General features: G+C 37.8%; 1 protein-coding gene across 1 annotated transcript in view; it reads right to left on the minus strand.

The window, feature by feature from the left end:
• Nucleotides 1–935: 935 nt before the first annotated feature.
• The window catches only part of LOC306881610 (protein Wnt-9a-like), a gene marked incomplete at both ends in the record, with an annotated part of 31,258 nt that continues 5,699 nt past the window's right edge, over nucleotides 936–26,494 (minus strand). Inside the window, 3 exons of the mRNA XM_079435777.1 lie at nucleotides 936–1,424; nucleotides 4,811–5,073; nucleotides 7,504–7,763. Coding sequence (XP_079291903.1) covers nucleotides 936–1,424; nucleotides 4,811–5,073; nucleotides 7,504–7,763 — 1,012 coding nt within the window. The remainder of the gene's footprint in view (nucleotides 1,425–4,810; nucleotides 5,074–7,503; nucleotides 7,764–26,494) is intronic.

Below are 26,494 nucleotides of genomic sequence, written 5' to 3' on the forward strand. Positions count from 1 at the left end.
GCCTAAATCATGGAGACTAACGCTCCTTGCGATATCTCTGAGATTTCTTTACCATCCAACGGCGCTTAGTGGTTTCACTTGTTCCCTGAACAGTCATTTGTAGAGTTGGTTTAAGGCCGAGTTAAATCTTAAATAGACTGGCAAAGATTTCCCCTGTCAAGCAAAAAGAAAATAATAAAATAAAAAACAAAAAGGAAGGAAAAGCACATTTTCCTTCCATGCAAGGACTGTTCCTTGAGATGTTCCATAAATTATATCCACAGAAGAACACAAATAAAAAAAGTATTGCTTTCCTAAGGGCCTTGTCAAAGAGAATTACAACACAAAGTGAATGCAAGCACACAAACAATAAAACATTTGTGTGGTTAGTGGTTATTTAACATACTCAGATAAGTGGTGTATATAATATAATTATAATGTAATTTTATCTATGTACATATGCATACACACTCTTGTGTGGGTGTAGGATACATGTGCATGTAGAATAAATCTGACGCCACCATTTTTTCATTGCAAATTCCATCTCCAAGTTGAAATTAATTCACATTCAAACACATACTCTTACACGTACGGCTTGAAGCTATTATTCAGAGACTGTTAAATCACTGGACAAACAATTGTCTGTCCAAGACTGGACTTCACTGCTGATTGATATCTTGGCAGACAAATTACTCCTCGAAATATTTCATCTAGTTCCAAGGTGTCTCTCAAAGCTGTAGACCATTCCCTTAGGCTTGGTATATTATACAGCTTTCACGCTGCTCCACATGGAAAACAGAAAAAAATGCCCTGCAAAACATCTCAAAAAAGTGCTTTCAACTAGTTTGATGTCTTTGAGACCGTTCTCCAAACCAGGACAACTTGTCGATTCTCTTATCTTTTTGCCTTCCGCTCATTCAGACTGGTGAGAGATATTCTGCATGGTCGTGACGGTTTTACTCCTTACAGGTGTAAACCTCTTCTCTTTGTGTGCACTGTTTGCATTCAACATAGCAGCACCAGCGCACCTGGCACTGGCACGGTCTCGTCACCACCCGGCTCTGAGTGTTGTGGCCCCGACCGCAGCAGATGGCCTCACAGTTCTTATCCTTGTAGCATTTGCGGGCCATGGTGCCTGCCGAATACTTGCTGGGCCTGCAAAAGCTTGGCGAGTCCTCGATGTGAAGAAGGTCAGAGGTGCGGGGAATGAGTTCCGTTCGAGGGCCCGGAGAGGGCTGCTGCCCCTGGGATCTGGTCTGGGAGATCTCCCCCTCCCCAGTCGCCTCATTGGAGGGGTTGGCCAATTTGATTGAAGTCTCGTAACGCTGCTTGAGCTGCTTGCCGATTTCGTGGAAGGGTGCCAGCTGCCTCCAGCATGTTTGCACGGTACACGATCCCGAAACTCCGTGACACTTACAGGTGGTCTCCACCCCCGCCTTGATCACCTGTGCGGGACAAATGTTAAAAGTAGTCAGACTACACACATCAAAGGAATTACATTCGAGATTTTTACCAAACATCAACATTTACGTCTCCAATTATCTCAGCAGACACAGCACTGCGCTCAGCTGCAATACATCAAAGACGCGGTAAATGCAGTGTTTACCAAACCCTTATGTTGCCCCTCGTATTGAAAAATCTGTATAGGTCAGTTAAACAGATGGGCAATGCTATTTACAAAACAAGTATTTCAAAAGCACATTGAGGCAGTGACTTTGATGTTCCCAAATATTTTGATTGCTTTTAACTTTCCCAACCAAAGACTGAAGATATAATACAGGCCATTGAGGAGTAGGGCATTATCGTCATTCTTACCTAATTGCCGTAATTTTGGTTTTATCAAAAGCAGCATAAGTTACATTAAAAAGCTGTGTTTTAAAATATGTCAGTTATATACAATTTTAAGAAAAGGTCGATCAAATATGTAATTATCATGATGGCTGTGGTAACTTTAATTTTAGTCACAAGACACAAAGTGGAGGCTTACTGATGTTTTTTAATATTATTATTATTTAGTCATTTAGCAGACACTTTTATCCAAAGCGACTTACAATATAATCATTTTTATATTGTATTAAAATATAAAAAATATTAACAATTATTACAAATATGGTAATATGATATATCTGGGTTTTATAATGATATATTCAATAAGAGTACGGTATAATATATGGTTATATATGTTAAATATGGTCGTTCTTGAGTTACCAGTATGGGTTGCATATAGTTTACACAATACCGATACAAAATGGGAAATGTTATAATTTTGAAACAAAACAATGACACAAACTGCTAAAGTGAAAAACCATCAATCCAATGTCTTCATTGCTAATTCAGTTCTATGCATGACCTAACCTAGCTATAACACACAACACTTGTTCCTGTTTATGTTGCATCACACTGCGTAGCCCTTTTGTGAAATTGTATCTTGCTCCACATAGATGTATACTAAACATTACAGTTTTTGTATAACCCTTATTGTCACCAAACCTTTTTGTAAGAACCAGAAACATTTTTTAACTCCAACAACAAAACTCACAACCTTTCTCCAATTGCTTGGATGCAACACACAAAAACCTAACCTCATTTGTTAATTGAACTAAAATCACCTATTCAAAATAACACAATTTACCGAATTTTATAATCACTAGGACACATATCATCACATCAACAGTACAAAATCATCACAAAGTTGTCCCTTTTTGTATTGATTTAATAAAAGTCTAACACCTTTTTGGGTGTTCAACTACATCTAATTGTTTTGACATTATTTTGTTTTTTAGTAGAATGTGTTTCAATATGGTAGCATTCTAGAAATGTAGTAAATGGCTGTCTTATTCAGTTCTGTATTATGTTTGGTTTTGAATTTAAGTTCAACAGTTTTGAAAAGTGTATAAACGTGCAAATTGGCCTGTAGGTAGGTAGGTAGTTTTGGCGGTGGTTGTGTTTGAGTAAGAGAAGAATTCATGTAATTTGAAAGCTGTAGTCATTGAATGCATTTTGTGCCAAAGCAATGATAAATGATCCACAGTTTAGCCCACATAGACTGCTGTTGTGCTCACTGTGTGAAGAGTTTTGAAAAAATGACCAAAGAACTAAGAACTGAGACGAGTCGTAAGGATTGTAGAAACTATAACATTTAAAAATACATCTGAGATGACTGCTGATGAGTTGCTGAGATGATTAATTTCATTACAATGATCTAACTATCAATCGAAACAGCTGCCCAAAATGATATGTAACTTTTGCATTACTCGTAATGCATAGTTTTTTGAAAATGCCAAAAAATATTCCATCAGGAACATTTCAGGATAGATAACGAGATTTGTTAAAACTTTGTTTTACAGTGTTCTTGCCAATGCAACGTGTAACAAGGACACTGTAAATAAAGTGTTAACAGATCCCGTCATGCATCTACTTACTAAATTAATAACTGTACATTATGTGCAGTTTCATACAACTAACCCTAAACCAAACCCTAATTCTAACCCTAAGTACATGTTGTTAATTAATATTCCTCAGTACTTAAATGTATAATTACACTATCATAAGGACACATTAAAATTAATGTTTTCAAATTAAATTGCAATCATTTAATCCTTTATTTTGCTTTTTGCAATGATTTAAAGAAGCAGTTATGATTTGATTGCATTTAATCAATACTGTATATCCATGCAGAATTTAAGATTCCACTGTCTGTAGTATTCTCTCTACTAGTCTGTTTACAGTTATGCCATAATTAAATGTGCATCACATATTTTGTTCTAATATTGAATGATTGTACTAATAACTTCACAGTAAAACTCTTTTATTTACTCTCTAGAGTGTAGGTGAAATTATGTTTTAGGAAATTTCATAATAAATTAGTAGAACCAGTGAATCAGAAAGTGATAATTTTCTTTAAAGATATGAATGCACAATGCAAAATTGAACACTGAACAGCCTGTGTTACCAAAGATGACCGTTTCGAGTTTCCATTCATTCAACATTTCTTTAAGAAAGTGAACTTTAAGATAAGCATATAAAAGGTGCTGTCTGGACATTTTGTGTTAAACATGTTGTAGACTAGTTCAACAGAAACTGCAAATCCACCATAATGGAAGGAGAGGAAAATGTGTAACGTCAGCTTTAAAATGCAGGTGATGCCGAGACTAGCACATTCCAAGTTTGTTCTCCATATGGGATTTGACCCCAAACCCCGTACACCTTCTTACATGTGCAGATGGACCAAAATATGCAGTGCTGTAAATCTCTTATCGCAGACAAAATGGCCTGAGGACGACTACTTGAGATGGACTGAGCAAAGAGGGCAAGTCTGCTGAGCGCTGCTGTAATTTATATTCATTCTACAACTAAAACTAACAATATGAGACAATCTATCGGTGCCAGACCTGTAGTTTACTTTGGCTCTCTGTTATGGGTCTTTTTTTTTTTTTTTTTAACTCTTATGACGGCCTCAATGTTACCTCGACTCTTTCTCTTACCAGAAACAATGGAAGACTTGGACAAACTTAGTGCTATTTCGACTGTAAGGGAAACCTAACCTTGATTAATGGGCACTTATTATAAATTACTGAATTAAATAGCCAATTTAAGTGATTTAAAATGGGACCTTTACAGACTATTTGAGTAACCCTAAAGAATTTATGAAGCTGAACATTTAACCACCACAGAGAAAGCAAGAAAGATAAATGATACAATCACCTTCTGTACAGTATAATATATGCAGATAACTCCATGTTTCTCATGCATGTTTCTGTCACATAACATTTCCCACATTATTTATAACTCCCATGATCCCCATACTTTTTAATATCTCTTAGCAGCCTACCTTCATTCCTACATTGCTGTTGTGCATATCTATCCGAGCGCGGAGATCCTTGTTGGACCTCTTACCCAGGAAGTCTTTGACAAATTTGTTGCTGTACTTGAGGTTGTCTCCACAGCCTCCCCACTGCCAAGCCTTGCGGTTCTCCAGATCAGGAGCCTCGTCACAGGTGCAGCGCTCCATGCGGCCAGCGCTGCAGGCTTTGGCCATGGCGTGGGTCAGGCCTGCTGAAGAGATGGCATAGAGGAATGCCGTCTCCTTGAAGCCTGTGAGGAACATGGAGATTACGAGGCAGCCAATAGTTCATTCCTGACCTTCAATCCTGTGATTTTACAGAAAATGCTAGTAACAGTTCCAAGCCCCCCCTGCACTTACTTTTGTTCAGCAAGGACACATTAAATGAATCAAAAATAACAGTAAAGGCATTTATGATGTTACAAAAGATTTCTGTTTTTGCATAAATACTTTGTTCATCAAAGAAACCTTGAAAAAAATTTAAACAGGAAAAAAAGTATCATAGGCAGTTTAATTTTATTTTGATAGTCCTCTTTAGACATTCTACTAACTAGTAATTTTGCAACTACCTGTCACCTAAGGGTACGTTTACAAGACAACAATGTACTATAAAATGAAAAAAAGAATTCTTTGCATTTTTGAAAAGATTCTCAGGTGACAACATTGTGTAAACGATCCCAGTTCTCATGGATCTGAAAACGACTAAAATGCTGTATTTAGTATGCCAGGCCAGTAGTTGGCGATGTCACTTTGTAAAGAAACTCATGCATGCCTTTCCACCTTATTCCTGACAAGCCTACTGTGTTTTGAATCATGGGTGGCAAAAAAACTGAAACAAATCATTCCAAATCATAAGGTTGCTCTACAAATAAAGCTTACATATCTGTTTGACTGAATGAGCTGTCGATTTTTCCTTCATGTTTTATTTTTTAGACATCATGAGAATAACGTAACACGTGGTATTTTAAAGTGACATGTTATAACAAGAAAATCTATGGCAAGAGCTTTTTTCAGTCGCTGCATTCTTTTCCTCATGATTATTTTCTTTTTTCCCTTTGCATTCCGCTGTAATAGTATGAAAAAGGACTATATTCTCCCGATTTAATTTACGATATATGCCATTAATAAATCCCTGTAATGCAAGAGGAATTGTTAGTTTTTCTCCTCAAATCCTCACGTCTCTTTCACAGGTAAATACAATTTATTATCTGCCAAAATGACAGAAATCACTTTGAAATAGTATCACGCAATGCTTAAATTAATGAACATTTTTGATTAAGGCAATGTATGTTATTATATAATACAGATATATATTCCTACAGTTATATTTCACCCGTCCGTTATTGCTATGGAAAGAATTGCGCTTTTGGGGTTATTCACAGTCTGCTAAAAGTACCTTGTTTATGCTTTTACACTTTTAAATGTCATTTTATTGTTCGACGGTTGAAGGGTGAGTAGTATAATGTTATCTCATTGTACCCAGTTTTTAAAACAATGTATTATTGCGTTCATAGAGCGAGCCTTTCACTGATTGTTTACAGCTTAACGGAAGTTATACCAATAATTCGCGCAACCCTATTTCAAAAGTTTGCGTTTTCCTACTCAGGCTCATTGGAAATAGGTGCCTCTACCTACATTTCTGCACAGCTCAAAAATGTACCTATACGTACAGTACAAATCACTAGAGTTATATACAATTGTAATCAGGACAATTTTCGCACAATTCCTGCACAATATTGTGTTATGGCTTCAAAACAATTCTAGCATGCTGTGAGATTTGAAAACGGATTCTTTTGAACATTAGCATCACATATACAGCTTCATATGTCAGGGTTTTATAATGTAGTAGTTACTTGGTAGCTCACGCGATACGGCGTTGCACTCGTGAAGTGAAGCGCTCCGGTACGGAGGTTCACCGGGACAGTCCCGTCAAACTACAGTTCAACAAAACAGCTCAAACCTGCATAGAAGGAAGTTAAAATAGCACAGTTGCATCAGCGAATGTGTTTTTATATGAATTTGCTTTCGGCAACACTATCAGGTAGGTTTAGGGTTGGGTTTGTTATAGGGAGTATTTCCAACACGATAGGACATTAACCTTTTTTGGAGACACTCCCCAGACATTTGAATTATGTACCGCTCCAATACATGCCTGAAGCTACATTATTAAAAATCCACAATACTTGTACCAACATACCAACATAATGAATACACATTTTAGCACCACTGACTGGACCTTTCATGTTGAAACTGGGCAAAACATACAATGAGTTACGTAATATCAATGTTGCAGAAACGTCGCGACAAGCACGTATTTTCAGTGAGCCTGGGTTGGCATTTTCAGACTTCCAAAATGCTGTTGTCAAGTAAATGAACGGCCAAAAGGAATAAAATGTTTTCTGTTTTTAGTTGAAAACGGTGTTGCGTAAACGGGCTCTAACTCTCATCAGAGTATTAGACTATTAGGCTATGGTTAGGGTTAGTCGACTAAGTTGACTTTTACTTGCAAAGTTACTTATAGTCAGTAAACCATCAATATTAATAATAATAATAATAATTCATTACATTTATATAGCGCTTTTCTGCTTTTCTAAGCACTCAAAGCGCTCTACATTGTGAGGGATGGTGTCTCCTTGTCCACCATATTGTATAGAAATTGAACGAAATCACACTCTACATACCCCTCTTTAAAATGTTAGTCCTGTAGCGGCCCTCCAAGGTGCAGTTCCATCTCTCAAAGCGAAACTGATACTGGCACTCTAAGGCACTCATGCTGATGGCCTCCATTAGAGTCTCGGCCACGCCAGGGTCCCGTCTGCACATTCTGCGCTGTTTCTTCTCCAGTTTGAGTCGATCACACAGCTTGTAGTGCGCCTTGCCTGCCCTTTCATCTGGCTGTGAGCTCAGTGGCAAAATGGACAGGGGTTCATTACCTGTTAGCCTACAAGAGAGACAAATACAATCACCGTTACAGAGGAATTGTTAAAAGGCCAGATAAGATGTGTCTTTAGCATTTAGAAAGGGGTTTGTCACAAACATAGACAAGTCCAAAAGTCCATTTAATATACTGACCGGCAGTTTTCTATCTCCAGTACATTTACTGTGATATACAATACCGTTATTGTGATATAAATGTTCTCATACCATGGTATAAGATATTGAAAGTTCGACCAACTCCTAATCCTAATGTTTGCACACAGGTTTCTACACATTGAGCCAAGCTGTTTGTTTTGCCAATGGACGTTCAAAGAAAAAGAAATCATAAGAAAATCAATTTGTTATCTATTGCAGTTTATGTTATTAAGTGAAATGGGTTATACATACAACTTTGTACTGAGGAGGACTGTATATTGTAATGCCAATGGACCTAATTTTTATAACAGGAAACTGTTAATAACCAAATTCACTTTCACAGCACCCAGATAAGCACCGTGAACAGGATATGATGTCATACTTCAGGGCTAGAGTTTTTAATTAATGATACAACATATAAACATTAATAAATTCAAAATGTGAAAATACATAATCTATGTATAACACTGCAAACCTTGAGTATTTTTATTAAGCCAAGAGGTTGCTCTTTGGTGTTTGGATTGGTCCTACATCAAACTTGAACTTCACCAAACCTCAACTTTCATACGCAGTATAATGCCCCATTTCTTTGTGTGAGCTTGTGTTGCTGATCTCTTATCTGTATATGTATGAATGGAGGTAAAAGGAGCACAAAGTGTGGCCATGTCTTAAATGTGATACTATCACAGTCCAGACTAATAGAAACTACCTTACAGTTTTTGCTATATAATTAAATAAGTGAAAGGACAAGCCTGGCTTCACCGCCAGAAATGAAAAATGAATGAGGGGTGCTTTGGGCACTTTTTATGTGCTGTGCTGTCAGCTCAATAGCAAGAATGAATTCTGATGTGGTTAAATGTATAATTCCCTATTCCCTAAGACACAACCCAAACAGGGTTTACAAACGTTGGGAAGTGGTTCCCAACACTGTTTGAAAGTACACATTTTGGACGTCTCCCTAATCAAACACACCTGATTCAGCTCATCATATTGTTTCAAGACCTTTTCAAGGCCTGAAATGTTGATGGGTTGCTAGGTGGCCCAAGTGAAAACAGCCAAATCTCTATGGCTTTGTTTAGACAGACAGATTTAGTTATCATTCACCAAAGTTGGGGGTTTGTTCAAATCCCTAGCCCTTAACAACAATAATAGTAATAATAACTACAAAAATAAGAACTAAAAACAAAGAAAGACACATATACTTATTTACCAGTATTTAGCCAATGTTAGCTCATGTTTTAGACATGGTGTAGGCAGCATGCGATGGAGCAGCACCTCTTTTGTCAGTTTATTTTAGAGCATGCAAGCATAAAACACACTGGTTGGGTCTGCCGCATAGCTGGCGAACATCTAACCAGCATTCTGCGGTTTGTAACGAGGAGAGCTGAGAGTTACTTTCATAACACATACAGGGGACAAGACTGTCAGCTAATGACCATATTGGTCACACCAATTGACAGCACTGGCAGAGAAGTAGCTCATTATGTGCAATTTCTGGGTTCCTTTTACACATTCAATGACAGGCAGAGGAATAAATGGATTTACAAAACTCACAGGCTCGGGTCTTAAAACGCATATGTTATTACAGTGAAGATTATAGCTTTAAATCTGCCACTTTTGTCTCCTAATATAGTTGCTGGCTATTATTAACTACAACCTAGGGTTGCCCAGAAAACATAGATCAACAGAGCAGCAGATGTTGATATTAATGACAGCACTGGAGGTATTCTGCTCTGATCACCTCAATGTAATTTTGCAGAGGATGTCAAGACACCAAGTTGTTTCCTGCGAAATACTGATTTTTGTCATGCAGTTAAGTTTCCAAACAATCATGCAATATATTCTGAGCTTGAAAAGAAGCTGCCTCATTAGGAAATCATGACACAGAAAAAACATGATGTTTATTCAGTTGCTTAAAGGTGACTTCATGCAAAAATATAAGGGGGTCCACTTGTGTTTTTATTAAGTTGTAACCTTCAGGCTTGTTGTGAGATCTGGTTGACAAAATGGGGGAATTCTGGGGCAAAAACTAGTAACTTTTCCCAGGAATTATTTAAGCGAATGTGTGGGGTGCTCAGCAATGACCACAAAGTTCTTGATCGCTTCATGAATGAGCTTGACCTATGTGGTCACATACTACCTGGCGATATCGTCTGAACATTGTCGAGTCGAGTTAATTGTGAGGTGTACGCCAAAAATGCTGTCTTACATTATTTGTCATCTCTCGAAAACACGAGGGATTCAGGTTGTTCGAATAATTTGCTGTCAAGAAACCGTAACTGCATAATCCAATTAGGACATTAGACACGCTTGTGGCTTGCCTGTGTGATCCTGTAATATCCTGGCTCGCAGAGAGACCACCCTCAACGTACCAGCATACTACGGTCCTCTGGGAATGGAAAAAAAGGAATGTTCAATTCCTCAGCAAAGTGTATCTTTCCATTATAACTACATCATCATATAGTGGCTATAATATACTTGTGATTTCTTCTTGTACAGCTCAGACGAGAAGGCAGACTGTAAGTGTAACCTCAATAAGCAAACAAGTGCAATGACGCTTCTACAGAGAAGCTGACAAAATAAAGTATATGATGCAAAGGGTCATGAGAGCCAAAAATACAGTCTACAGGTTTCATTCCAAGTACTAAAGGGAAATTCTGAACACATAACACAGATTTAAACAGGTGGCTGCAAATGTCTGTGAGACACTTCTCTCGGGAGCCCTGACGAGGCATGAGTTCAGCATGTTTAAATGAACACAAACAAAATCTTTGTAAGTTGAAGCTAAGTGTAAGGAATCTGTTTACTGCAGCAATTTGACATCTATTGACAAGTTAAGGAACAGAAACTAGGCAAGCAAAGACTTGCAAAAGCATATTAACAACACCCACATCCATAGCTTAATTTATAATGACAGTTTATCCCTCTGCAACACTGCCGTGTTTAACGCTACAAGTGAACTTCATTCATTAGTATCAAACTTCATTTCAAAGAAATACTAAAGGTACACATTTGGTGCAAACTGCAATCACTCACAAGTAACCATTGCTTAATAGTTATCGAACATCAAAGACACAACAGTTAAACTAAAGCTTTAAAATAGATGTAGTGTTCATAGCTGTATACTTTCTAATGGCAATGCCTGAAACTTAAGTAATGCAGTCATTGTATGAAGCCCAAAACATATTGTACAAAAGTATGTGAACACAAACATTTCAAGCTACACAAGCTGAATTGCATGTGACATGCATGTTTCAAAATACCATTCATAATGCAACTTACTGTAAGTACTTGTTGCCACAATAGCTAAGACAGTCTTCTATTGTCATTTTTTTCTCGTTCAAGTCAGCTACTGTCATGATGGATTTGTAACTTAATTACAAATTTCTTGCATAAAGTTTATTTCTGGCCCAAAGCAAAACTTATGCATTTGTGCATTTACCCTTCAGTCCTTTAAAAAAGGAATAAGAGTTCATTATCAGCCGATAATATGCAGACCAGAGACATGTTGGGCTGTAAGAATTCAAGCAACGGCGAACAAACTGACAGATCTCACAGAAACAAAACAGAGATGTCATGTCTGGCCTCTGAGAAGTCTTTGAGACATGCTTCTATCTGAAACACAAAAGCTACTATGGAACTGGAGAGCTGCCAGAGACACTGAGCTCCACTAATCCCTGGGCTACTGGCGATGGCTTACAGCCCAGTATTTTTAGCCTTTTACCCAGAGTGCTGGAGGGCAAGCCTGGATGTGTGAGAATGGAGAGCAGTCAAGTATTCAGGCTTTTGAAAGATGAAGTCACCTCAGATATGTGTGAGCTTTTATGTGTGTTCTTTTTCCAAAACCGTATAGATTTGACAGACCGCTCACAGTGTCTACAGTATGTCAACAGAGACTAGCAATAAATCTTACATTGAAGTTTTATCTCTGGACAAACCTTTGACTTCTTCAAGCAATAGATCACCCAAAAAGGAAACTTGCCATTTCATTATTTACTAAACCTCATTCAGTTCCAAAACCATGCTCTGTTATTTCCATAGAACACAACAAAAGATAATTTTTGAAGAATCGTCACACAGTTCATTTTCATAACAAGATGTTATCCATCCCCTCGCTGCAACTGTAAAAGCTTACTCTCCATTCAGCATATTTAAAATGGTGTATGTTATGGTAACTGTATGGTAAAATGTTAAAATTATGTTTCAATAATTTTTTATAAGGAATAAAATAAAAAGAAAGATATACATAAATCATTTTTTTTTTAGACTTTCCAGCTTGTCCACATGCACATTTTGGAGTAAACAAACCGGCTGTTTTAACTGTTAGACAGGAATTATTAAGAACTTAACTATAAGGCTGACATATTGAGTGTTGCAAAACTTCTATCAAAAAGACAATTATCTCTTTTAAATTTAAGGTAGGACTACACCCAGAATAATCAGTGTTATTACATCTCCCATTGAATGATTATTATGAATAATTGTGTACTTGTCAACATGGCAGTGAGTGAATGTTAAATTCCTACAGGTTGTCACGACTGTCAAGGCTGACTCTATTCAAAAATATGTCTGGATGCTACATTATTATTATTTGAAACGGCTTTGGAACTTTTTCACAAACAAGTAAAAACAACTCTTTGTACTAAGTACTAATTGCACAACAGGTTATCAAAAATAGATATGAAGAAGATAAATAGATATATAGAAGATAAGTAATTATAGATAAATAATTATAGATAAATAGAAGATAAGTAATTTGTGAACACAGAGCAGGATAAAGTACAAGGAGGAAACAAACAATGACTCTATCCATCAGATTGATCAGAGATGCATCAGTAGGAAGGAGACTACAACAGAATTTGCTGCCAATATGGTAAATATATGAAGAAGAAAAAAGATCATATCTCTTGTTCTTCCAAATCAGAAATGTTCAATCCTGCTTCTGGAGATCCACCTTCCCAGAGAATGTAGTTCCAGCCCTGCGCTAACACACCTGTCATTTTCATGTGAACTCAAAGACCTCGACTGACTGGTTAAAGTTTGTTTGATTAGAGTTGGAACTAAACATTGCAGGAAAGTAGGGTTATGTCTAGAACCTCATTTTCTAAACTCTTGCCAGATTCATGTTTGCTGCTGCAAGGTTAGTGTTATGGGTCTCTACAAATAAACTGTACACAGGGTACGGATGTGAGCAATATAAGACTAATTTGCCTCACAAAAAAATGAGGAAACTGAAAAACTGAGTTCCAGAATCAATCAAAAACAGACTAGCTTGCTAACTTTTCTGAGAAGTCAGTTGAACACATCTGACACATGCAATTTTAAGACAGAGTGCAGCCCTTTTTTAATATTCTGTAGAGAAGCAGATGATACAATAAGGAAAACACGGAGGAAGGCAAATGCAAATATAACAGCTAAACAGTTTAACTATAAAATGTTCAAAAAAGAACCAACCAATATCAACCCACCATATCAAACAAGAACCGACTATGAAACTAATGAAACAGAGTGCTATACACTGATCAGCCACAACATTAAACCGCTGAAAGGTGAAGTGAAAAACATTGATTGTATCATTACAATGGCATCTGTCAAGCGGTGGGATATATCAGGCAGCAGGTGACAGCTAGCTCTTGAATCTCATATGTTGGACGCAGAAAAAAACGGGCAAGCGAAAAGTTCTGAGTGACAAGAGCCAAATAGTGATGGCTAAACGACTGGGTCAGAACATTTCCAAAACGGCCAGTCTTGTGGGTTGTATGCAGTGGTTAGTACCTACCAAAAATGGCAAGTATAGGTCTCTGCAGCAAAGTAATGGGAGTTACCAGATCGGGGCGTTTTTAGACCATGTGTCCTGATTGGCTGACGTCATAGTGATGGTAGGTTTAGGGGTGGGGTTAGGTTAGGGGGATCCTTTTGTTTGTATGATTGAGAAACTCCCAGCAGTTTGAAAACACCCACAAATTCAGAAACGCCCTCTTTTACTCTGCAGAGATCTCAATCTCAAAAATGGTGCAAGGAAGGACAACCAGTGAACAAGGTCATGGGCGGGGTCATGGGCGCCCAAGGCTGACTGATGCACGTGGGGAGCGAAGGTGGTCCGATTACACAGAAGAGCTATTGTAGCTCAAATTACTGAAACCTTAACTTAATGGTGGCCACGATAGAAAGGTGTCAGAACAAACAAGTTCCCAAGATGACCCATGTCCACCACTGAGCGTCTGAATTGGACCACAGAGCAATGGATGAAGTTTGCCTTGTCTGATGAATCATGTTGTCTTTTAAACCAGATGGATGGTTGGGTGCACGTCTTGTTTACCTGGGGAAGAGATGCATCATGGCAAGAAGGCATGCTGGCATGTTATGCTCTGGACAATGTTCTGCTGGGAAACCTTGGCATTTATGTTCCTTTGACATGTACCACCTACCTAAAGATTGTTGCAGACCACAAACACCCCTTCATGGCAATGGTGTTTCCTGTTGCTGTGGCCTCTTTTAGCAGGATTATGCACCCTGCCACACTGCAAAAATAGTTTAGGAATGGTTTGAGGAACAAGAGTTCAAGGTGTTGCCTTGGCCGCCAAACTCTCCAGATCTCAATCCATTTGTGTCACGATAATTTGTTTAATCCAATCCATGGAGGTCTCACCTCACAATTTACAGGATTTAAAGAAATGGTTCACCTAAATATTAAAATGATCATTTACTCACCCTCAAGCCATCCACGTATATGTCTTTCTTCTTTCAGATGAATTAAATAATATCCTGGCTCTTCCCAGCTTTGCAATGACAGTGAGTTTTTGAAGCACCAAAAAGCACATCCATCTATCATAAAAGTAATCCATACGACTCCAGTGGGTTAATGAATGCCTTCTGAAGTGAATCAATGGGTTTTTGTAAGAAAAAAATCCAAATTTAAAACTTTATAATCTATTATCACTGGATTCCAGCAACGGCTGTACGTGCGCTCACAAGAGAATCGAGTTACGACACATGAAAGAAGTAAGGCACGTACACGTCTGGCACGAGAGTAAATAAATTATTTATTTATTTATTTATTTATTTAGTCATTTAGCAGACGCTTTTATCCAAAGCGACTTACAAATGAGGACATAAGAAGCAATCAAAACCAACAAAAGAGCAACAACGTGCAAGTGCTATTACAAGTCTTGGTTAGCCTAACGCAGTACAGATAATTATTATTATTATTGTTATTTTTTAATAAAAAGACAGATAAAATACGATTAGAATAGATAGTGCTAGAGTTAGAGGGTCAAGTAAAGATGGAACAGATGAGTTTTTAGCCGTTTCTTGAAGATGGGTAAGGATTCGGCTGCTCGGATCGAGTTGGGCGGGTCATTCCACCAGATGGGAACAGTTAATGAAAAAGTCCTTGAAAGTGTTTTTCTGTGTCTTTGGGATGGTACAATAATTCGTTGTTCACTTGAAGAACGCAAGCTTCTAGAGGGCACATAAGTCTGAAGTAAAGAATTTAGGTAAAGGGGTGCAGAGCCAGTGGTGGTTCTGTAGGCAAACATTAATGCCTTGAATTTAATGCGAGCAGCTATTGGTAATTATGGGATAATTTTCATTTTTGGGTGAACTACTCCTTTAAAGGGTCTGCTGCTATTGTCTTGTTGTCAGATGCCACAGGACACGTTCAGAGGTCTTGTGGAGTCAATGACTCGATGCATCAGAGATATTTTGGCAGCACAAGGGGGATTTACAGAACATGATATTGGGCAGGTGGTTTTGTTATTGTGGCTGATATAGTGTATATATAAAATAAAATTAGGAACTAAGGTAACAAACGTGAACCAGGAAATTCAATACGAAGGAATGTAAAATAAACTAAGGGTCCATAGGAATACTCAGAGTCTCTGGACGCTAAAAAACTCCGAAAACACATGACTAAAATTTTTATCATGATATGAGTCATTTTCAACCAAAATAAAGATAGACATCACAATATAGGCCTAATAATTCTGTCTATTTGTGTTGTCTGTGTACCGAGATGTTACTATTTGAAATGAAATTTTATCTCATTATTATATATTATTATCTTAATTATTACTTTTTGAGAACGGCTTACTCTTGCCTCAAACAAAACAGATTAATATTTATATTTTAATAAGATGTAAATGCATATTATAGATTGTCTTGTAAACTATTCACCCAAATCTATGTTTTGACATTAAAAAACTGAACTCGTAATATTTTTATTTAAAATGTCATAAATTGCTCTTCGAGTAAAAAAAAAAAGACTTGCATCAGAACGTTGGCAATGTATCTGCTACACAAAATGAATTCAATAAATATACCATAGCTAAATCTAAATTTTAAATTTCTGAATTTGGAGGATCATTTATACCATTGTTATCACCATATTATCCAGCTCTAAAAAGTGATCTATGTTAAAGATTTAAGAAGATATTATAGGAAAAACATTATGACTTACTGTAAAGCTTCTTTTAAAAAAGATGTGTATTGTGAAAAGTGTTAGACAAATAAATTTGACCTGACTCATATAATGAGTCCCAGACCATTTACAGTTTTTTTTTTTTACAGGTGTTCACATTCGGCATGAGATTATAACAGCACTGGTGTGTTATCTTTAGGGTTGTATGATTTTTTCACCACTTGGCTTTTTCCATCGTGCTCTCTCACAAGAGTCTTTGCTGCAGTTCTGTCACTCAGCGCTCTGGGGCTTGTTTGCCCCTTTTTTATTACTGTCAGCACTTCATATTAACCGTGACATAACCATCATATGCATTTTCCGTGGTGAGGGTTGAACTAAAATGGTTCATTACACACTCTGGAGGTTCTTGCCAGGTTCCTTAAACTTGTTGTTTGTTCTGAACTCTGTTGTCTGTCTGGTCAGCATATTTGTGATTAGACCTTGCAATAAAATGTTTATGAATAATGGATGAGTAGATTTCAAAGATGAATCTGAGACACAGGGAAAGCCACAACTCAGTGTACTGCAGTAAAGCAAATGATGCCCTTGTCTGTAAACTTGAGGATTTACTAAGTAAAATACTAAAGTTCCTGCATACTGACAACACATGACTGTAGTGGTTCTCACATGTGGCACCAAATTAATGTTATAAGTTTTGGTTGCGCATCACTTGAGGTGAGTCAGCGTCAGGTGACTCTTCTCTCTTTTACCTTGGGTACCAGCTAAGGAATTTCACCTTAACAGTAAAAGAACAATCAAGGAAGTAAATAAAGTGCAGATTGGAGGAAGTTTGTCAGCTAACCAATCTGAAGGATTTGTAAGATATCTGAAACTTTGCAACGCATTAGCAACATTATCAACACAATTTTGTTAACAAAAAACAGACAACTTACTAAGTAACTAGCACAGCTACAAAATTAATATCTATCTATGGATACATTTCCTTCAGTGCCTTCTCCTCAAGAACTTTATCTGAATGCAAAAGACATCTGTTTATGTTGTTCACAGAAACACTCATTGCAACTTTTCCACACCGCTGTGTGGAAATGGGGTTTCAAACTTTGCCATTCTCTCTGCTTGCTGTCCACTACATTCCATTCACAAGCTCAAGATCATGACCTTCTGTTAAACAGTTCTTTGCATGCACCATAACGGTAAGTGTGTGCATGTGAGCTACGAAATTGTTTGGCTCACGAACAACATGATGTCAGAAGAGAAGAGATCATTTGGGAAAAGAAAAGGCTCCTGTGGGAGAGGAAAGGTCAGTGGATAACATTAAAAACCTGATGTTGTTCGTAGCATGGGAGAGAGATTATAGAAAACAGATGTGAAGAGACACAGCATAACTAATCACACTCAGAACCCTGACAGTTTGAGATATGGAGTACCAAACAAAAGTTCGGGAGGAGCTTGTTTATCATCTGCTTACATCACTCCCGTGACCTTCAACATCCGTTCAAATCTTGAAAGTTTACTTTTTTTTAATTTACTTGCTGATAATATTATTGAAATAAAATTCCACTGAGAGTACACTTTTATGACTATTTTCACTTTCTAAAAGTAAAAGTCAAATTAAAAGTTTTAGTTTAAAGTACATTTCAAATCATTGTTTTAATAATCATTTGTTGTGCTTTAAAAAGGTACATCTATTTCGATGCGTTGAATAACATAGTAAGGTACATGTAAAGTACCTGATTATAATTTGATCTACAGTTTATTTGGCATTACATTTAAAGTTAATATTATTTCAATTGTACATTGCAAATGTGTAAATGTAAATATATTTAAATACACAATATACAAGTTTCAATAGAAATAACTTTTGAGTATATTTTAGTTCACCATACCTGCTTGTAAGTACATTCAGCAGTACACTTTAACTGTATTTCAAAGACAATATAAGTAATTATGAAATTGCATGTAAAGATGTACTTAAGTCCTAAATGGGGGGGGGGGGGGTAAAAATCACTCTTAAGTTCACCTAAATGTCACGTTTATGTTCTGATCCATGGACTCTTATTTTGATATGTATATTTCCTACACTCTCTGTGGGTGCTTCTCAATTCTTATATGTGCATCCTCATTTCCTTTCCTCGTGTCTTAGCTCCACCCCCTTAGGGTATGAGGGAAGGATGCAAAGGAAGGAAATGAGGACAGAGGAATCAAAGTATGAACACTGGAATATTCTTGACCATTCAAGTGTCACATAAAGCGTCATCAGCTGCGCTAAAGGGATCTGCCCTTATACATGTTTAATAACTGGTGCAAGGAAACGAGGAGGGATATTGAGAAGCACCTTGTTTCATTTGTTTAGTTCTTGGACTACACAACACGATTTACAATTTGGATAAGTTTACGCAAGTTGCAGAAAGTCAGAGCCAGTCTGCAGATTAGAATTGACAGATTCCATAGAAAATCGCGTAGTATATTATGGTCACAGACTCAGATTCTCTAGCTTCAGGCTCTGATTCCATCCATGTTTGATATTTTCAGCCAATATTGCTCATGTTGTTTTTATTTGTCATGCGTTTCCAAGCAAAAAGGCGCACGACTCTGTCTGAGTTTGTTGTTATCGGAACAACTTAAAAGTCTGGTAGTGTGTGATCCTCAGTCGTTTAATGTATGATGGCCAGTTTTTCCTCTGTGATTTTTACAGTCGGTCAGTGTATGATGCCCAGTGATTTAAAATCAGTTCCGATTTATTCTAGCTATAGCTTTACCATAGCTACACATTTGTGTACACCTGTGTCTCATTTTGTATCTTGTTTGTTCCCATGTAAACATAGCTCTTAATTTCATCTATTGTCCTTGCTTCCACAACCACCCAATGACAGAACAACGGGCCTTAAAATGGATCTAACAGCAGTACAGATCCTTCTCCTCTCACACGGGAATTGCTCCCTCAAAGACCACACACACAGGATTGTTTTAGATTGCCCACCGTCCACTACACCAATGACAGCTTCTGCATGCTTTTCCATGCATGACTCAAAGCTTAGAGGAGAGCATGTCAGCTCAGAGTTGGTCCTTGAGGGTTGCTTAGTGAGTATTTGGACTGGACTCACAGTATTTGTGCAAGAGAGGAGGATCTCAACACCCCCTCCCCCAGTGTCTGCACCAGTCCCAGCTCACCCTCCTGAGCTCATCCAGCCTCTCCCCAAGCCTGCATCAGATTCAGAGCCACAGCCCACACCCAGCATGGTCACAGAGCCAGAGCCCACACCCACCATGAAGCCAGAGTCCATTCCCGCCATGGAGCTAGAGACTGCTGACACTTCAGTCCCAGAGGCAGAGCCTGATGCCATGTTCATCACAGAGCTGACGCTCATTGAAATGTTCATCTGGGAGCTCATAGAGCTGGATGCTCAGGACTATGCTCCTGCCTATATTCCAGTCCCAGCGCCAGGACACACAAATTCACAGGGGGGCTAATGCACTTACACACATTGTCAAATGTGTGTAAGTGAATGTGTTTGTCGTTTAAAAACTTTATAATACTCATTCAGAGAATCGTATCTTTGGATTAGCATCACACAAATTCACCCATTTCTCACGAAGTGCATAAAAGTAAGTCACCATTGAACTAGGAGAAGAACAGAGTGAAATTTATATTTAACTACACAACGTTTATGTGAATAAAACACATCGTCAGATTTTAATTAAAAGGATTATTATTGCAGATTTCCTTACCAGTGTATTTAACAAACTCACAAACATCTATGCAATGTCTTTTTTGCCATTAATTAATTGTAAATGTCTGAAACCTAAAGTAAATGTTATGTGGTTTAAAACATTGAATTATTGTGATATAGGCTATGAAAAGCACTGAGCTTTGGCTCTGGCTCAGCGCCAGACAAAGCGTTAAAACACATTTGAATTTATCAGTGATGTTCTAAACACACCAGTGATCGTCGAGGGGTTGGAGGGGGTCAAATTGAATGTGAGGGCACAAATCTGACGGCACCCATTCACTACAAAGGATCCATTGGTGAGCAAGTGATGCAAAGCTAAATTTCTCCCATCTGTTCCAATGAAGAACAAACTTTACATATTGGATAATCTGAGGGTTGGTACATTTTTATTTTTGGGTAAACTATTCCTTTAAATACAGTTGCTTATTTTGTCTTTTAGTGTGCACTTAGTGAGTTTATATCTTGTAGTGTTTATAGTAAATATCTGCAAACAAACTACACAGCAACACTCAATGTCACTGCTTTGGTCCCACCACAAAAACAAGTCCTCATACACACAAGACAGTTAACAGTCTTGAACATAGACAAAGCGAACTTGCTTTCTGCGAGTTTGGGCTTGCTGGTTGTGTGGTCTCCCTCGGCTGGCAAGTCAGGGTCCCCAATTACTTCAAATGCATGCCAATCATTCTCCCCAGCTGTTGACCCCAAACAAAGCCTTTTCTCAGACACCCCCCCCCCCCCCCCCCCAGCTGTCTACCACAGTAACCCAAAACAAAGACAGATGTGAGGAAAAGTGTGAGTTACTCGCACAAGCCAAACAAAAACCTTCGAGGAGTCCATTCGTGTTTCTGATTTTGGCTTGGAATGTACTTCTTCAATTCTCTGGACAAAAACATGGCAATCCTAGCCAGATCTCAACAGATGTGTCAGCAAGATGGATTTAACGTTATGTTCATTCAGACAGAGCGTTTCAAGATGCTTTAAAGATATTTCACACATCACAATGAATGTTTTAGATACCAGAAAAATAGCAAGCAAATCGTAATTGCACAATATCTGCTCAGTGTCAGTGAAATGAACCTGTGGCCTCCAACCCTGACCCTGTCTGAGCTGACTTTGTTGTCAGAACAGTTCCTCCAGGAGACGAGGGGCCCAAGAAACACTCCACTAGAAAAAGAACACCTCCTCTGTTGGGTACTGAAAACACCTCCTCCTACTCCAGGGGTAGGAGAACATCTCCTTCGGAGAGCTGATGAATTTCAGGTTGCAGTGCTGGAGTCCCATCTACAGTTTGGCTGGCTTGACCCAGCAGGAAAGCAACAGTGGTAGATCCAGCCAAGCAGCAGTGGCAGCCTGTTTTACATCTTTCCGCCCCCACGTGTGGCAGCCAAAAAATCCTAATGACTCCTTTCATAATGATCACGCTCAAGCGAATGTTTACCTGTGGGGTGCGGTTAGCATTGCAGGTTAGCGATTACTGGTTTGACAGGTGGATATATCGTAAGACTTGCTGGATGTGTTTATTATTTATGAGTTTCTGAATTGTGAAGGAATTGTGGCAGCTGTGAAGAAGTGATAAGTATACAGGCGTTGTGTATTATGTTAGGAGAGCAGTAACTGGTTAATGTTTTTTATGTACTCTAAACTGTACTACTTACAGTTATACTTACTATTAGACAACATTTATGTACACAGGTTTGAAAGCAATTTGAATCTCAGTGTTCTTAGTGTCAGTGTCTTTAGAGGTAAAGAAGTCTCCCAAAAGATGCATTTAGCCAATGTCTTCACTGCCATAAAAAGTCAAAAAACTGTCAAAGTAAAAGAATGTGCATTCAATGACAATGCTTCAATCCAATATTTTCTCTCTGTTTGGAAGTCACACATGGAAAATTACCTGAGAAACATGGAACCATTATATATAGAGTGCCCTCCAAAAGTATTCAACACATATATGTTTTACCAGCTAAGAAGTTCAGCACTTTTAGAGTTTCATCCCTCTATCTGATGTGAGCATAAGTATTGGAACAGTTGCCTCACAGGTCTTTCTAAGTGATCAGCTGTGTCCTGTTGCATTAATTCTTCAGATATTAAAATCTGGGAATGTGCCGTAGTGGGGAAGTCGTGGCCTAATGAGGTTAGAGATTCGGACTCATAATCCAAAGGTTGCGGGTTCGAGTCTCAGGCCAGCAGGGATTGTAGGTGGGGGGAGTGAATGTCCAGTGCTCTCTCCACCCTCAATACCACGACTGAGGTGCCCTTGAGCAAGGCACCAAACCCCCAACTGCTCCCCGGGCGCCGCAGCATAAATGGCTGCCCACTGCTCCGGGTGTGTTCACGGTGTGTTCACGGTTTCTCTGAGAGAAAAGCAAGCAATTTGGATGCTAAAAGAAAAGAGAGTTAGAGCTCTAGCAAAAAAAGAAATCAAGAGTTTGGAAACCACCAGCAACCAACAACGACCTGATCGGCTGAGAAAACAACTGTAGTTAATGACAGACAAATCATAAAAGCTGTGAAAATTAATCCTAAAAGACGTGTCTGTAAAATCATCAACAACTTCCAGAAAGCTTGGGTGATGATCTGACAATTTACTGTCCTCAGGAGACTTTGACACAGAATTACAGAAGCTACACAGCAAGATGCAAACCTCTGACCAGCACCAAAAATAGAAAGGCAAGATTAGAGTTTGAGCCAGAAGAGTTTTGGAACTGTGTTTATGGACCGATGAGACAAAGATGAACCTTTATCTAAGTGATGGGAAAGCAAAAATGTGGAGAAAAAAAGGGAACTGCAATGATCCCAAGCATACAGCCTCATCTGTAAAGCATGGTGGAGGTGGTGTCATGGCATGGGCATGCATGCAAGAAAATGCCACCAGATTCATTGGGAAGTGCTTCATATTGCATCAGGACAATGACCCAAAACACCCTGCTAGTTCAGTCAAGGAATTTATAAGGGCAAAGAAATGGAAAGTCTTAGATTGCCCAAGTCAATCTCCAGATTTAAATCTGATTGAACATGAATTTCACCAGCTGAAGAGGAGAGTAAAGGCAGAAACTCCCCAAAACAAGCAACAATTGGAATTGGCTGCATTAAAGGCTGGGAAAAGTCTTTCAAAGGATGAGAGCAAGAGTCTGGTGATGTCTATGGGTCACAGACTCACTGCTGTGATTGTGCGCAAGGGATCTGCAACTAAATAATTGCTTTTAATCTTTTATATCTGCCTTATGTTCAACTGTCCCAATACTTATGCTCACATCAATGAGTGGGATGAACTCTAAAAGTGCTGTTCTTTTTATTTGGTAAAACATGTGTTGAAACGGCCAATAATAAAATGTGACATTCTGTAGTTTTGTCTCATATTCATATTTTAATCATATTTGCAAATGTCTTGACTCCACAGCCAACAGAGCAATTTTGTCTTTACTGTTCCAATACTTATGGAGGGCACTGTATATATATATATATATATATACAGTTGAAGTCAAAAGTTTACATACACCTTTCAGGATCTGCAAAATGTTAATTATTTTACCAAAATAAGCTTTTCCATCTGGAGCATCAGTGAGCGTTTGAACTTTCTGTAATAGTAGCTTTCTGTAATGAGTCCCTCAGTCGTCCTCAGTGTGAAAAGATGAATCTCAAAATCATACAGTCATTGTTGGAAAGGGTTCAAATACACAAAAATGCTGGAAAACCAAAGAATTTGTGGGACCTGAAGGATTTTTCTGAAGAACAGCAGGCGGTTTAACTGTTCAGGACGAACAAGGGACTCATGGACAACTATCACTAAACAAAAAAAACCACAGCTTTGGATCATTCAGGTAACAACACAGTATTAAGAATCACGTGTATGTAAACTTTTGAACGGGGTCATTTATATAAATTCAACTATTATTTTCTCTTGTGGACTATATGTAAACATCTTTTATGTGAAATATCTTATTCAGGTCAGTACTTAATAAACAATAACATGCATTTTGTATGATCCCTCTTATTTTGGTAAAATAATTAACATTTTGCAGATTCTGAAAGGTGTATGTAAACTTTTGACTTCAACTGTATATATATATATATATATATATATATATATATATACTGTATATATGAACAACTGCACATTAGAGAATGAACCTGACTAAATCCTAGTGGTAAATATCACTTATGACTTTTCCATCTTTCTCTAAAATTCTTAACACAAATTTGACAAAAATGCATTGTAGTCAGTTCTATGATTATCATTTTTGGGACTGGAATAAATCATGACAGCATACAGAAACTGCTCTATACGATGACAAATCTTCATGAACACAGTCTGCACCCCTAAAATTATCTGTGAATTCACCAGCGAACTGTCTGCCTTGCAAGAACAAAGTGCTCCCAAACAGCAAGAAGATGACGGGACATGACGGCAACAGTTGAGTGACACACACAGGATGTGAACGCGTCACCATGACCTTTAGAGTCACTGTGGGCTGTGGCTGTCTAATGAGACTTGCTCTCTGGATTCCCAACACCAGTCACTGGCACAATAGCTGAGATGTTGAGAAATATCACATTGTAAATTTATCAGTTCTAGTCATGACAGAACACAGAAAAACTGCAGATGTACACACACAGGATGGCTAAAAATCAATCGGACACGGATAGTCATTCCAGAATGTTTGAAACATTTCGCAAAGAAAAGTGTTTTCCATGTGTTAATGGGGCCAGATGGATGAGGATGACATGTTTATTCACTTGGCACTAATATTTTGTTTGGCAAGGTCACATGAGTATGTACTTAAAATCATTAACAGAGTTGCCAGTCTACTACAGCTGTAACCAGGTGTAATATCTAAAGGAAAAGTTAATGGAAAATACCTAGAACATCCCAAAGGAAAGCTTAATTTCTTTCAGGATTTCTCAGTTATGTTTGAATTAAATATCAACGTTGTCATTGATGTTTGTCTCGAATTTGTTTTAAAATGAGCCAGTCTTAAATAAGCAAGCAATTGTTGAGTTGGTGTTTATCCATGAAAAAATAATTGACACGATGCTGTGGATTGTTGCTAGACCACTGCTAAAGAAACGTCTCAAGCTCACCTGCCAAAATCATACATTAAGTCTTGGAAATGTAGTAGTACATCTTTCCTCAACAAGATGCATGAGTTGAGATATCATTCATGCCTGTAGCACAGACGGTGAGGGACAAGTTAGGCATTTAACAAAATTGTTTTTAGCTTAATACCTGAGCAATACCTGGTCTTAGCAGAATCTGATGACAAATTAATTTAATAAAAATTTAATCCACTGATGTCTGAATGTAGAATGTAGGTACCGTATTTTTCAGAAAATGACTACAAGTCACACCAGGTCAAATCTGCATTGCTGAAAGAAAAAGCACAGGCAAGTCGCATTGGTGTAATTCCAAATGTATTATTACTTTCAGAAATAATGTATAATACCAGTAAATAAAATGAAATGCTTACAAACATAGAAAGACTATAAACATGCATTTTATTTCCCTCAACTCCATAGCAAATCATTTTACTTTAATGGTAACAGGACAGGAATGAAAAATATAAGTATAAAACAAACATAAATTATGGTATCATTCATTATAAACTATGAACACCAAGCTAAAATGAATTTATTCACAGCGAAACTGGAATTACACTTTATTTTGATGATCACCTTTAGACATTTTGTTGACTAAAAGTAACTTTGCAACTACATGTCAACTACCAGTCATTAAAGTATTAGTATAGTATTATTAGACAGGCTGTATGTGACCCTGGAGCACAAAAGCAGTCTTAAGTCGCTGGGGTATATTTGTAGCAATAACCAACAATACATAGTATGGGCCAAAATTATAAATTTTTATTTTATGCCAAAAATCATTAGGATATTAAGTAAAGATCATGTTCCATGAAGATATTTTATAATTTTTGTTTAGTAATATGCATTGCTAAGGACAACTTTAAAGGCGATTTTCTCAGTATTTAGATTTTCTTGCACCCTCGGATAAAATAGTTGTATCTCAGCCAAATATTGTCCTATTCTAACAAACCATACATCAACGGAAAGCCTATTTATTCAGCTTTCAGTTGATGTATAAACCTCAATTTCAGAAAAATTACCCTTATGACTGGTTTTGTGGTCCAGGGTCACATATGGACTAAGTTGACTATAGTTGCAAAGTCAGATATCTGAAGAAAGTGTTAGCAGATATTAAGCAAATGGTCTACTAATACTTTAACGACTAGTAGTTGACATGTAGTGGCAAAGTTACTTATAGTCAACAGACTGTCTAATGAGGAAAAAATGAAGCTACCTGAGTGTGGGAAATGCGTTATACAAATAAACTTCAGTTCACTCATTCAGCAGGAATCCAAATATGTGCACTTGGCATAATGGCATTATATAAGTCGCTTTGGAACACACAGTCCCAGCATGTTTCAGGTGACAAAA

This window comes from Barbus barbus (assembly GCF_936440315.1).
Source record: "Barbus barbus genome assembly, chromosome: 15".
In the NCBI taxonomy this organism is placed as follows: domain Eukaryota; kingdom Metazoa; phylum Chordata; class Actinopteri; order Cypriniformes; family Cyprinidae; genus Barbus; species Barbus barbus.